This window comes from Saimiri boliviensis, chromosome 2 (assembly GCF_048565385.1).
Source record: "Saimiri boliviensis isolate mSaiBol1 chromosome 2, mSaiBol1.pri, whole genome shotgun sequence".
Lineage (NCBI taxonomy): Eukaryota > Metazoa > Chordata > Mammalia > Primates > Cebidae > Saimiri > Saimiri boliviensis.
In genome coordinates this window covers 156,802,125-156,815,942 of record NC_133450.1, presented here as the reverse complement: position 1 = coordinate 156,815,942, position 13,818 = coordinate 156,802,125, and the positions used below count along the sequence as shown (strand labels likewise).

At 43.4% G+C, this 13,818-nt stretch overlaps 1 protein-coding gene across 1 annotated transcript; it reads right to left on the bottom strand.

Annotated features, from left to right (window-relative positions):
- Positions 1-992: 992 nt before the first annotated feature.
- On the bottom strand, positions 993-12,764 carry KCNV2 (potassium voltage-gated channel modifier subfamily V member 2). Its single transcript, XM_003935655.4, has 2 exons — positions 11,185-12,764; positions 993-1,590 (listed from the first exon to the last, which is right to left on the bottom strand). The coding sequence occupies exons 1-2, from the start codon at positions 12,538-12,540 to the stop codon at positions 1,309-1,311; spliced, it is 1,638 nt and encodes a 545-aa protein (XP_003935704.1). The 5' UTR covers positions 12,541-12,764; the 3' UTR covers positions 993-1,308.
- Between the last annotated feature and the right edge of the window lie 1,054 nt (positions 12,765-13,818).

The following is a 13,818-nucleotide window of genomic DNA, read 5'->3' as shown; positions in this document are numbered from 1 at the left end:
GCAACAGTGAGAGTGGAGGGCCACCCTGATTTAACTCCTTTTGTCCAGGACTTGGGCCACAGCAACTGTTCACAAGTCAGGATTTTTTTTTTCTCTTCCTTTCATGGAAAGGAGAGAGAAAAAGGAGGCCTGAGTTGGTGAGAAGAATGTAGGGCTCCTTTTAATGGGGGAGGGTTAGTAGATTTAGGCATGTTTCACAAGTCCAGTCTCAGGGCTCCCATATTAAGTCTAGATATAGAGTTTCTGCAGTTAGGCACTTTTGACATTTTGGGTCAGATAATTCTTTGTTATGGGGGCTGTGCTTTACTTTGCAGGATGTTTAGCAACATCCTCAGCCTCTACCACTTAGATGCCAGAAGCCCCCCTTATTCTTCACGGTAGTGGCAATCAAAACCATCTCTAGACGTTGCTGGATGGCCTCTGGGGAATAAATTTGCCTTTGAGAACCACTGGTCTAGAGAATTCATTTGATAATATCAACTTTAACAATTTTAATAGCTATCATTGATTTAGCATTTACACATTTATTATCCCCAGACTCATTTTACGAAGTAGGTGTTTGTATTTAGTATTTATTTAGAGTCTCACTCTGTCATCCAGGCTGAAGTGCAGTGGTATGATTATAGCTTACTCTAACCTCAAACTCCTGGGCTCCAGTGATCCCACCTCAGTCTTCTAAGCAGCTGTGACTACAGGTGTGTGCCAGCACACCAGATAATTTTCAATATTTTTTTGTAGAGGCAGGGTCTCGCTATGTTCCTCAGGCTGGTAAGGTAAGTATTAGCTATGTTTTACAGTTGAAGAAACTGAGGCTTAGAGGGTTAGAGTCACTTGCCCAAAACCACACAGCTGGTAGCTTTGAGATTACAGTACTGAGGTTAGTCTAACTCCAAAGCTTGTAAAATTCCTGCTGTTATACTCCCTCTCTCTGGAAAGTTAAGAATTTAAAAAAAAAAAAAAAATTTTAAGTAAAAAAATTTTCTCAAGTCAACTCAAGTCAAAAAGTATTTATTGAGCTAGATGCCACAAGAAGCTACAAGACAAACCTACGCTGTTGCTCTGCTCAAGTTTTCAATAGCCATGTTCTTGAGAAGGTCTGATGTTTCACATAGCACAGTGAAAGAGCATTATGAGGCATTCTGAGTTTGGGCCAAAATGAGCATTTCTAGAAGAATTTGGTGAACTGAATGTCCTGTGTGTATGTCTGCTTTACATTTCCTTTTGCTGCCGATCATAACGATTAAAAAAAAAAAAAGCAATGGAGCTTTGAAGTTCATGGAATCTACCAGCCACGTATCCTCTAAAATATTAATTCTCTTGGCTTGGGTTGGGCTGTGGGTTGCTTCCAACCAAACACTCGGCTATCTTCTTTCTGGCTCTCTGCATGAAGTTCACCTCTCCCCTCTCCCTGCGCATGGCAGTATACTCATAAGCCTTCAGCTTGCTGTAGTAATCAGAAAACTTGTTGTAGAGGATGGAAATGGGCATTCCGTTGAGAATGATCCCGAAAGCAATGCAGAGGAAGGCAAAAAACCTGCCCAGGTGGGTCTCTGGGCACATGTCTCCGTAGCCCACGGTGGAGATGCTCACCTGTAGAGGAAGGAAAGCAGGATGGAATTGTTAGCACTAAGACTGGGAAGGAGCAGGCAGGGAAGCGTCCTTCTCTCTGTGAGTGCACCTGGAAAGTGGAAAGTGTAATGGCTTCCCATGGAGCCTGCTCTAGGAGGTACAAGGAAGACTATCTGTAGGACCTGTGTCATGAAAGGAACAGAAGCTGTGGATGGAGCTGAAAGACTTTGGCTTAAATCCTGACTATGACTTACACATCTTTTAATGTAAGATATTGGAGGAGGTAATACCTATTTGAAAGGGTTGTTGTAAAGAGCATTTAGAATAGTATGTTAAGTTCCTGGTGTAGAATGTGCTCAATAAATGATGATCTTTGCCTCCACAATTGGGCTGGGACCAGCTTCGGGACGGGGTTGGGGGGGGGGTCCCCTGGATTTGCCTATACACTGTATGTATTAGAAAAAGCTTGGTCTTAGAACTGTCAGACCTGTCAGGTCCTGACTCTGACCCTTTCCAGCTGAGTGACCCAGGGCAAAACCTTCAGACTGTTTTTAAAAAATTTTTTATTTTTTATTTAAAACAGGAGACAATCATTTAACTCTCAGTCTCCTTGTGAAGACTAAATAAGAAAATGAATAGAAAGCCCGAACACAGGACCAGGCATGCAAAAGGCACGAAACTCCTCCCTCGTCTTCCTCTCTTCTTTACAACACTTCTCAGAGTTATGTAGCTCAAATGAGAGGCTTTATATGAAGGTGTTTTAATTGCAAACGTATGGAGAAACACTCTCATTATTTTGTAAAGGGAGTTTTGTAAGACATCACTGACCAAAAATATGTTCACCCCTGCATGAAATACTTCTCATCACTCTTGTCACACTGATTTAAATCCCACTAATTGGAGATTTATGTAGGTCAACAAGCTTCTGTTTTAAAATGCAGATACCCATGGGACTAGTTATCAGTTACCAGAGAAAAACCCTGGAAAAATTCCTTGGGGACTGTTTTTTATGCCTCATGTACTCCCTTTGATCCCCAGAGTATTGGCTAAATTACTAGCAGCCTTTTAAACCGAGCCATTGCTTGCAGTTGTAAAAATTTTTCCATTGCACAACTCCAGGGGGCACCCTTTGCTTTGTGTATTTGGGTAATTGATGCCATAATTTTCCGGCAGACGGCAGTAAAGCATATGGTCATCGTGTTGATCCATACTGAGGTGGACGTTAGCTTAGCAGTGTAAATGTTTTTGTTTTGATGATGTAAGGGTTTCAATCTAGAATAGCGCAGTTGATTGATAAGAATGAAATGGAGAAGTGAGATAGCTGGAAAAATCTGGGGGCACTGATAAGAACCACAGCTCCAGAGGCCGGGCGCGGTGGCTCAAGCCTGTAGTCCCAGCACTTTGGGAGGCCGAGGCGGGTGGATCATGAGGTCAAGAGATAGAGACCATCCTGGTCAACATGGTGAAACCCCGTCTCTGGTAAAAATACAGAAAACTAGCTGGGCATGGTGGCGCATGCCTGTAATCCCAGCTACTCAGGAGGCTGAGGCAGGAGAATTGCCTGAGCCCAGGAGGCGGAGGTTGCGGTGAGCCGAGATCGCGCCATTGCACTCCAGCCTGGGTAACAAGAGCGCGAAACTCCGTCTCAAAAAAAAAAAAAAAAAAAAAAAAAAAAGAACCACAGCTCCATTCAGCCTATAAAAAAAGAAAGGGTACACCTCCTTTTTGGGGCTGGTGATGCACCTCCTCTCACTCACTGCTCTGTCTCTGCTTAGACGTGTGCAGCCTTTTTTCTGTAGCATCAGAATACAAGCAGGCATCCAAAAGCAGCAATGTGGTATAGACAAGCTGAAGGAAACAGGGACTACATTAGACTTTGTGAGTCTGAATCCACTTCCCAGCTGAATAAATTGGGCCGATTACTTAAATTCTCTTGGCCTCAGTCTCTACTCTTGACCTGTGTGGTATCTGCCTCACAGAGTAGATGGGAATTGAAGGAGTGCCTGGCACAGGCGGTGTGAGCAATAATATGAGCCATATATCATGTAGGCAATCCCAGGGTCCCCCATCCTGAAGCTGGCCCCCGCTGAGAAAAGGCAAAGATCAACATTCATTGAGTGATTCTGCACCAACAACTCTATACATGCTGTGCTTATCAGACCCACAGGCTGTGGAAACAAGCTCCTCCCTGACACCGCCGTCTGGCTCCCGTAGAGAATCTCCTTTTCCCAACTTCTGGACCAAGGGGTGATGTGAGGCAGTGATAAAGTGAGATTGCGGGTTAATCTCCAAGTCCTTTTTGTTGCATGAGTGGGTGTGTGTTTCTTGTCATTGGCCACACCGAAAGTAAAAGAACGCCAGGCTGATTTCTCTCCAGTTTTGTAAGCAGAACAATAGCTTTCATTTGTCACTAACACCATCAGTCACATCTCTGGATGGAAGTTCAGTCGACTTTCCCTGGTGGAGGCCTAAAGGAAGTTTGGATTTAGGAGTGAGAGGCAGGAAGGAGTAGTTTAGAACAGCTGTTCCCAACCCTTTGGCACCAGGGACCAGTTTTCTGGAAGACAGTTTTTCCCATGGACGGGATTGCGGCAGGCGATGGCTTGGTTCCATCTTAGATCATCAGGCATTAGATTCCCATAAAAAGCTAGATCCTTCACGTGTGCAGTTCACAATAGGGTTCCTACTCCTATGAGAATCTAATGCTGTGGCTCAGTCGGTAATGCTTGATGGCCCTTGGCTCATTTCCGGCTGTGTGGCCTGGTTCCTAACAGAACACAGACAAGTACTGGTCCACAGCCCTGGAATTGGGGACCCCTGGTTTAGAACATGAGACATCCATGGAAGTCCAATGCAGAGGCCTTGGAGGAAACAAGTCACTTAAGAGTTCAGAATGGTGGGGATGGGAGAGGGCAGGAGGACACGGAGGACGAAACGTAATTAAGACAAATGGTTTATTTTCAACTTTTGATCATTCTGCACACTAGCTTTGCTTCACCCTTAAGCCAAACTTCATTATTTATTTATTTATTTATTCTTGGCTGAACTTTGAAAAGTCAAAAGCAAAAAGAACTGGCTCAAAGAAGAATAAATATTTGATGTGCATAATATGGTCCAAATATTTTTGTATATCTTCAATCTCTATTTTTAGAAAAAGATATCTTCTAGGAGGCTATGTGTGACTAGTCCCCAAGAATTTATTTAAAATGTACAGTTAATTTATGTGTTGTCTATTTCGTGAATAATTTAATTCAACAAGTGATCTGTTTCTTGCTCCTTGGCTCCAGGAGGAACTTGGGATTCCTTGGCTTTTTTTCTTCACATTCCATAGGCCAAGCCATTTCTCCCTAGATGGGAATTAAAAACGGAAAGCCCCAAACTGACCCAAGTGACCTCTTTGAATGAGTTCCATTAGCAGGAGCTGGGTTTGGAAACGTGACCAGCATTTCTGCAATCCATCTTAATATCCTGAAGAAAACTGGCTAGCTCAGCAGCTCTGCAAACTGGAAACTTAACCATGCTGCTGTAAACGTATATACTTGCCTTAGCCTTAGGTCCTAAAGCCAGAACGTGACCTTCCCCTGGCAGTTTACACACTAAACAGCAAATCCTGGTAAATATTATGATGATACGCATCAATTTTTTCTCTAAAACTTCAGAATACTTGAATTTCTCATTTAACAAGGCAAATTTGTTTCCTTCGTAATGAACGAGGAATAGAATAAATCTTGACACCCAGTAGTCCATGCCTGCAGGAATTATTTTTCAAAATAATTAATAGACTTTCTGTTTCCCAAAGGAATTAGAGGCGGTGAAGATGGACTTTTTTGGATAAAATTATTATAAACCTCAATACACATTGTCATTCAAAGTATTCAGCTTAAAAGGCTATAGCTACTCATGGTATTGTTGCAACAAGTATATTTGGAATTCCTCTTTTGGGTTATAATCTGCACAGTAGATTCAGTGGCAGCAGGTGGTCATATCTACCTTGATGGTTTACACTAAATGTCAATCTTAAAATGTCTTAACTATTTTAAAATACTGAATCCTGCCTTAAAAAGATTTAGCAACATCACAAAGAAGCAAGTAAATGGATCACAAACGCTGAAGGTAATTCCTCAGTGGAATTCTAAGAATGTCTTGATTAGTGGAGACACTGTTAGGATGAGATTATAGGTGACTACCTTCAAGAGAACCCTCATCTGTATATTACGGTTCTGACGTGTTTGTAAATGGTACAATAATGGGGAGGTGGGCACAGTTAAGCAAAACCACAAATGCAAGTTTGAGCTTCCTTGCGTTTCTCCCTGCCCTCAATAATTCTCTCATGTTCCACTCACATTATATTGGCTAACATAAGGAAAATACTTTAAAGATACAAAAGGAGATGGTTCCAAAATCAGGAATTCGTAAGATCAAAAGTGGCAACAGGGCCTAAGAGCCTTAACCCCATTTGTAGCTCCTGTGCTATTTCTGAAGGAGCTAGGAGAACTCTACTACCTTCTGTGCCCGATCTTTATCTGTTGTCTCTTAGTCCCAAGCCTGACACCCTTCTGTGTTTATTTTTTCTGTAATTCTAGAACTGGGAGTCTGCAAACTACATTTCTCAGATTCTCTTGCCCACTGTCTTCTAGTTATGTTCTGCCTATGAGAGACTGGAAGATGGCATGAGGACATAGGAGTCTCTATTCCTACCTCTGGTTTCCGCCATCATTCCTCCAATCACAGCCGATAGCTATGGTTCAGGCATTTTTTGGCATTCCTGGCATCAGCCTCATGGTGCCAACTTAGGAGTCCCTGCAACAGCTACACAGAGGCCCCTCCTCTGGACTCTTAGGTTCCGGTAGCAATACTTTTACCCATTTATTCTCCCAGTTCTAGGGGCAATGGTGATATCCTGCAGTTACCAATCTCTGGATTATCTCAGTTTTCTCTTTCTGCTCTTTCAGTCTTCTAACGACAATCTATTTCCCTATATGAAACTCCCGTTTGAAATACTCACCTTGGTAATCTGTTTTTCTGACTGCAACCTGACTAATTTATTTTTCAAAGGGGTTTCTTCAACGCAATCCATAAACAAAAATAAAAAATTTCAGTGATCTTGTAAGTGCCACCTATTGACAAGGAAATGACAACATACTTTAGGAAAACAGAGATAGGAGCAAGGTCTCCAGGATATAATGATCTGGTGCTTCAACTAGAGATCAATTTTCTTTTTGAGAAGTTAGTTTTTGGAGGAATGGGTTCATGCCATAGTTTCCTGTTTGGTTCCTTCAGCTTTAACTTGCCCTGGAAGACTCAGAAGGAAATGGTTCATTCGAACTCTACTTATTCTTTTCTGCTGAAACCCTCCACACCCCCCCCCCCCCAAAAAAAAAGAAAAAGAAAAACAAATGTAGTATGTTGAGGCTGAAAAAAAGAAAAAATAGAAAAAAAAAAAAACAAAAACATACCCACACCGGAGGCCAATGATTACAGCTTTATCACAGAGCTCATTGTTCTTGCTGAGCTGTGTCATGCATTTCCCACTCCCAGGCAACCCAGAGAGCCTCAAGATGGCTTGAGCTGCTTTAGGCTTCGGCCTGTTTATCTGGACACTCAGAAGTTCTCCCATAATGGAACAGCTGACCTTTTTTTGTATGTTTCATAGTCTCTTTCTTTTCCCCAGTAGAGAATGAATCATTTCTGTTTTATTTTCTTCCCAAATGACTGTGGAAGCAAAGGTTATTGCTTCCATGTGATAAAGACTATCAACTACTAAGGCATGGTAGCTTCTATTTATTGCAGACTTACTAGAGGCTAGCAGGTTACATATGTTTCCTATTACATTAGTGCTCACAAATAACTTCCATTTGACAGATAAGTAAGACAGGTCTATCTTACATCCTAATACATGTGCATTTGTAGACATAAGTGGCCAGGAGGGATTTGTTTTGCAGCTGCAGGAGAATTCACAATAATGAAAATTACTGTATTGCTCTTAAATCCCTGAGTTGAATTACAGAGAAAGTTTGCAGGATCCTTGCATAGAGAGAAGAAAGATTATTAAAAGCAATTCAGATCTGAGGTTGTCTGAAAGTACTAAAAATAAATAAAAGAATGGATAAGAGAAACTCTCTGTAATGTGGAATGAATATTTCACAAGGGATATAGCCCCAGAATGGTGGAAGAAGATGCTGATTATATTTTTCTTTATTTCATCTTTAAAGTTTCAGTCTGTCAGTGTATGTTTTCTGATGTGTGTAATATATTTGAGCAGTGATACATTACTGCAGGAGAAAGATTGCATCACTGGAACTAATTATTTACATCTTTCTGTATCTCAGCTGTTTTCCATATGACTTTGCAGTGCCCTCCTACAGCAGGTAGGCTAACCTGCCCTGCCCCTTGACTTGCAGCTTGGCCATGTGACTTATTCTGGCCAATGGGCTAAGCAAATGCCATGAACAGAAGCTTATGCATTGTTTGCATGACGGGGCTTGCATTCTCTTTCTTACTCTTTCCCACAGCCATGAACATGTGGCTGCTGGGGTGTGCTGGAGGAATGTGGACGTGTAGTCTAGTCTTTCCCTTCATGCCAACTGACCATCAAGCATGTGAATGGGTAACGACAGCCTCATGAAAGAGAAGTCCCTTCTGGTTGAAACCAGAGTAAATGCTGACTTTTAAATTCATGAGCTTAATACATGCTTCATGTTTTAAGCCACTGAGTTTCAGGGTGGTTTGTGATGCATCATTATGGCAACAAGTAACTTCAAATTTATAAATACATACACATTTATCATGGGTATATGCCCCAAATTTTTTAAAATGATAAGACGCATGATCAATACAATGCTTAGAAACCGCTGGATCAGTTACTTTTAGGAGTCTTCCTCTCAGATTGTCATGCCTGTTTAGTCAGGTACATTTAGGTGAGTCTCTTCATCTTTCAGACTTTATCTCTATGTTGTCTTCTCCAGCAGGGCTTCTCTGACTATCCCACTAAAGACAGACTCTACCACCCGATTCACTCTCAATCTTGTTATCCCACACAAGCTATACCAATACCTGAAATTATTTATTACCTGTCTTTCTCCATTAGAATGTAAGCTCCACAAGAGAAAAAATCTCATCGTTTTTTCCTTCTCCTACCCTGTATCCCTAGTGTTTAGAATACGACTGGAAACATTGGAGGTGCTCAGAAACTTACTGTTCGATGAATGAGGTGAATTTTTGTGGATTACCTGATAAATGGCTCCTAATATTTTGCTTCTGTTCACTTGCATCTACATATTGGAAACGACATTTCGTCCACATCATTTTAAGTGTTCTTTTCTCTTTGCTCTATTGAGAATATAAACCTTTAGTCTATATTATGTAGTGTAATTAGGAATATAGAGAAGAGCTGGATGACCGAGATAGCAGTCCTGAGAACAGAGCACTCTTAGGATATTAAAGTACAATTGCTCCATTGTTTTAAGTTATCAGTCTTTCATCTAATTTATAACACATTTTACTGGTATGATTCTGAGAATAAAATGAACAAAGACCATTGGTAAAGGGTAAGGTTGGTAAATGGGATGGTTGGAATGTGCAAAATTTGGTCTGTGAAAATAGTGTATGTAAAAGGAAATTCATACATATAAGAGCAGTAATTGGTAACATTTACCGATAAAAGCTGGTGATTCCATTTTTGTAAAGTTTATGAGAAACATTCCTTGCAAGTTAAATGTCAGTTAAGATAAAAAGGGATAATTTGAAACGTTTAGACTTCATTGTAAATTAAACAGATCAGAAATTTAAGTGAGATCAATGAGTATTCAGTTCAAAAAAAATTGTACTGGTAAAAATCCAACATGAATAACATTATTCTTTATGTATTTTAATTAAATTTTTTTCTCTAGCCATATCCCTTTGAAATTAACATAACTTTTATCAAAGTATTTGTTAATATGCAAAGGTTAAAAAAAGTTTTGAGGGTTAAAACTGTAGTATCAAAGAGTCTACTAGGTCTAGTGCCTCGATGAACTAGCCTTTAGAGATGTTGAGATGAATAGAAATTTGACTCTCTAATGTTGTATCATATCATCACTGCGTGGATTTACTCTTCTGCTTTTCTGCTTTAGTCACCTCCAAAGTAAATGTCATTTGCTGGGGACAGATCATCCACCATGAGCCTCATCTGTACACATGATTTATCTACTATGGGGATGACCTTTCATCACCTGGAATATGATCAGAGAATCAGCATTTGGCTAGCTCATTCAGAATAGCCTTGTGTCATCTTGTCACTGAAGAAATCTCACATATCCTCTATGCATATGACCTCCCTGCTTTCAAAGGGAAGGAAGACTCACTGAAGTGCAGATTTCTACATGTCCAACCTCCCTTTTTAGAGGTGAGAAAACAGAACAGGGAGGGAGGGGTTGAGGTTTCACAGTTAATTATTCAGGGTCTTGGCAGGTCTAATACTAGAATGAGGTTTTCTAAATCTTGTATTATGCTACCTTGGACTGTCAGTGGCCTTGGGTTGAGTTTGTCTGAGTAGTGCATACCAACTGTGGGTTATGACATACAGTGTTAATATTGACAATATCTACTTTTTGTCATGGAAAAACTGATTGTATTTGCTTAATGTTTTTAGAGGTATTACAATCTACTTTAAACAAGAAAACTAAGGAAACTATACATTCAATTCTTTCCTTTATATATTCTAACTTATTCATTGATCTGAGAAGACCTGATCAACATTTATTTCCAGAGATTCATACACCATAGCTCAAAACACAGATATTTGAGTAAATAGTACATATTATAAAAAGGCAAACTCCAAAGAAAACAATGACCAAAAATAACTATTACACTAACTGTACAAAGTCAGCAATGCGTGCAAAAGAACTAAAACTTGAAAGAGATAGTGCTTGGGTATGGAAAAGGCATGGGTTTTGGAGTTGGGGGGTGGTGCTGAGTTTTAGTTCTGGCTTGGTCACGTCTAGCTGTGTGTCCACACTCAAAGTCTGTGTACCTCAGTTTCACTAACTGTAAAATGGGGCAACAACCCTGCATCCTGAAAGAATTTTAGTGAAGTCAGAGCAAGTTTCGGCTTGAGATGCTTTTTCCACATTCAAATTTAACTGGAACCAGAGGTGGTGGGATTTCAGTTAGGGTCAACATGGTTCAGCCAAGTGTCACCTCTGCATAAATCTACAGTTTCTTTCAAAAACTGAAGCCATTTCTGCTTGTCCCCTTAAAAAAAATGGTGGTCATAACCATCTCACAGGGTGGTGATGCCAAAATGAGATAAGCTTTGTAATCCATTTTAGGACACTGGATGTTCAGTAAATGGTAAATAACAGTAATGGTGATAAATCATCTTTAAAATCTTTCAAAGGTTTGAAGACTACATCTAGAGTTGGAAATTTCTGCAATTTCAGTTACTTACTGAACTGCTGAAATTGTCTTTCCAACACTTTGACATCCACTGCCATTTTGTTAGCTGTATGCAGTGACTGGGGATGAGGAGGAAGATGAGGATCAGAAGCCAAAGCCTGGTGCTGATAACCAGGGAAGGGAGGAGCAGCTCGTTGGGCTGGGGAAGAGAATGGGAGAGCCCAGGGCCATGGTACTCACCGCGGCCCACCACCAGGAGTGGGGGATGGTGGTGAAGTTGGTGCCGGGCACATCGTACTCCACGGAGTAGACAGCTGCTGCAAAGGTGAGGATGCCCATGGTGATGAAGAGTAGCAGGCAGCCCACCTGCTGGTAGCACTGGCGCAGCGTGAAGCCGAAGGCGCGCAGGCCAGTGGAGTGGCGCGCCAGCTTGAGGATGCGGAAGATGCGCATGAGGCGCATGATGCGCAGCACCTGGCCCACCTTACCCACGCTGCCCACCGTCTGGCCGCGCTGGTGGTCCTCGCCCGTGAAGCACTCGAGCAGCAGCTGCAGGTAGAGCGGCAGGATGGCCACCAGGTCCACCAGGTTGAGGGCGCTGCGCGCGAAGCGCCTCAGGTCAGGCGTGGAGGCGAGGCGCAGCAGGTACTCCAGCGTGAAGAAGCCGATGCACAGCATCTCCACGTGCTCCAGGATGGGCCGCAGGTCTGGGCTGCCCTCGTCCTGCTCGGAGTGCTGCTGAATCTCCTCCACGGTGTTGAGCACCAGCGCCACCACGGAGACGAGCACGAAGATGCTGGAGGCAACGCCGATGGCCTTCGCGGCCACCGAGGAGAACGGCTTCTCCATGAGGTTCCAGAGGCGGCGCCGCAGCGGCCCGTAAAAGCGCATGTCGCGGAAGAGCTCCTCCGCCTCCTCCAGCTGCGCCTGGGCGCGCAGCTCGCGCTGGATCTTGAGCTGCTCGCTGAGCTCGTCGCGCCGCTCCTCGAAGCAGATGCGGCAGCAGCGCGGCGTGTACTTGAGCCGCACGCCCCAGTAGCCCAGCTCCTCCAGGAAGCAGCGCGGACACAGCTCGTCCAGCACCAGCAGCACCCCGGACAAGTAGAAATTGTAGACCAGCTGGAAGACGGCCGGGTCCCGGTCGAAGAAGTATTCGTCTGTCTGCTCCTCGTAGTCGTCGCACAGGCTGAGCTGGCGGCTGCGGCTGGTGGAGGTGGCCAGGCGACCTAGGCGCGTCTTGGGGAAGCTGGCCAGCTCGCAGTAGTCCAGCTGGTAGCTGTGGCCGCCCACGTTCACGTTCAGCGTGGACAACACGGCCGGAGGGTCGCTGGGACCTTCAGGCTTGGCGATGGTGACTTCCTCTGCCCGCTGGTCCTCCTCGGCCGGTTCGTCCTTCCACTGGTCCTCTTCCTCCCCATCCTCGTCCTCCTCGATGTAGTAGTTGTAGTTGCCCTCGGTCCACCCTTGGATACTGGCCTGGGAGCCGGAACGGCCCCCCAGGGAGCAAACGCTCTTGCGGTGTTGGCTGCCCTCATTCTCCGTCGTGTTCCAGGGCTTGTAGCTCCAGGACCGTCTCCTCTCGCCCTGTTTGAGCATGGCTGCGGGAGGTCGACACCTTGCTTTTTCCTCCTAGCTGTCGTAGGGTCCCTAACCTGCTCACTGCCTCTAGGAGGACGGATCACGTGGCCTGCACTGTCTTAGGCCAGCCTGGACCGGCACATCTAGGGGCCAAGCATTGCCACCAGAACTGCCCCTCCTCAGGCCATGGGTAGGCCAACCCAGCCTGCGGGGTCTGAACACAGTCAGCTGTTGACTGCTCTAATCTTGCTGATTGGAATGAAGCAAGTGTTAGGAGGGATTTAGAACCTCTTAGCCCATTTCCTCCCCCACTCCCTCGACCCTGTGACGTAGAGGGTGATTATGTGGGCTTAAATCTCTAGAGAATCAGAAGAAGGCAGAGATGATTGCTAATAAAAATGTCAGTCAACCCTCCTGGTAGGAAGTGTTCAGTGTATGAGTGCTGAGATGAAATGAAGTGAATTAGCTACAGAATATGGATGCTTATGTCTTCAGCTTCATGACTGAGATTGTAGTCTCTGCCCTAGGTAAACTCACCATTAGCAGGGATGACAAACGGCAACAGAACAAAGCTGACTTCATGACAAGTCAGTTTCCCTGTCAGCATAACCCTTCGTTTAGAACATATATGGTCTAAAGTGATCTCCGTGTCCATTCACATGATCACTTTTTTTTTTTTTTTCCCAAATGGATACTCCCTGCAGGTACTGCTCTGAAGTCCAGTCAGATCCTTAAGTCGGCTTCAGCTTCTCTCTCTCTCCTTTTTTATCTCCTCCCTTTCTTTTAAAGGATAGGGACATGTTTCAAGGTAGAATTCCAGAACGATTGGAAGATGTTTTTTGGGCCTCACAACTCTGCTCAGCTGTATTAGGCCATATTTAAGGGTGGCTTGACTTCCACCCAAAGAAAGGGTCTTTATCATCCTTCAAAACATCCCTTTTTCAAAAAACCCCTTTTCATGGTTAAGGCACTGTGCAAATGCTGGATATGCAAGCACGATGGAGACACAGTTGTAGCACTCAGAGAACTCCTATTTTTTATTGGGGACATAAACCTGAAAGGATAACAAAAGATCCAGTAAAAAACATACTGGGGACTGGAGAAAGGGACGGGATTTGTTTTGAGCAGGAAATTTTTTTTTTTTAATTCAATTTATTCTGCATACACATTCAAGATAAAAAAAAAATTTTAAAGATAGAAAGGCACATTACAGTAGAAAGTTAATGTCTTAGCAGGGTGTGGTGGCTCACGCCTGTAATCTCAGCACTTTGGGAGGCCGAGGTGGGTGTATCAACT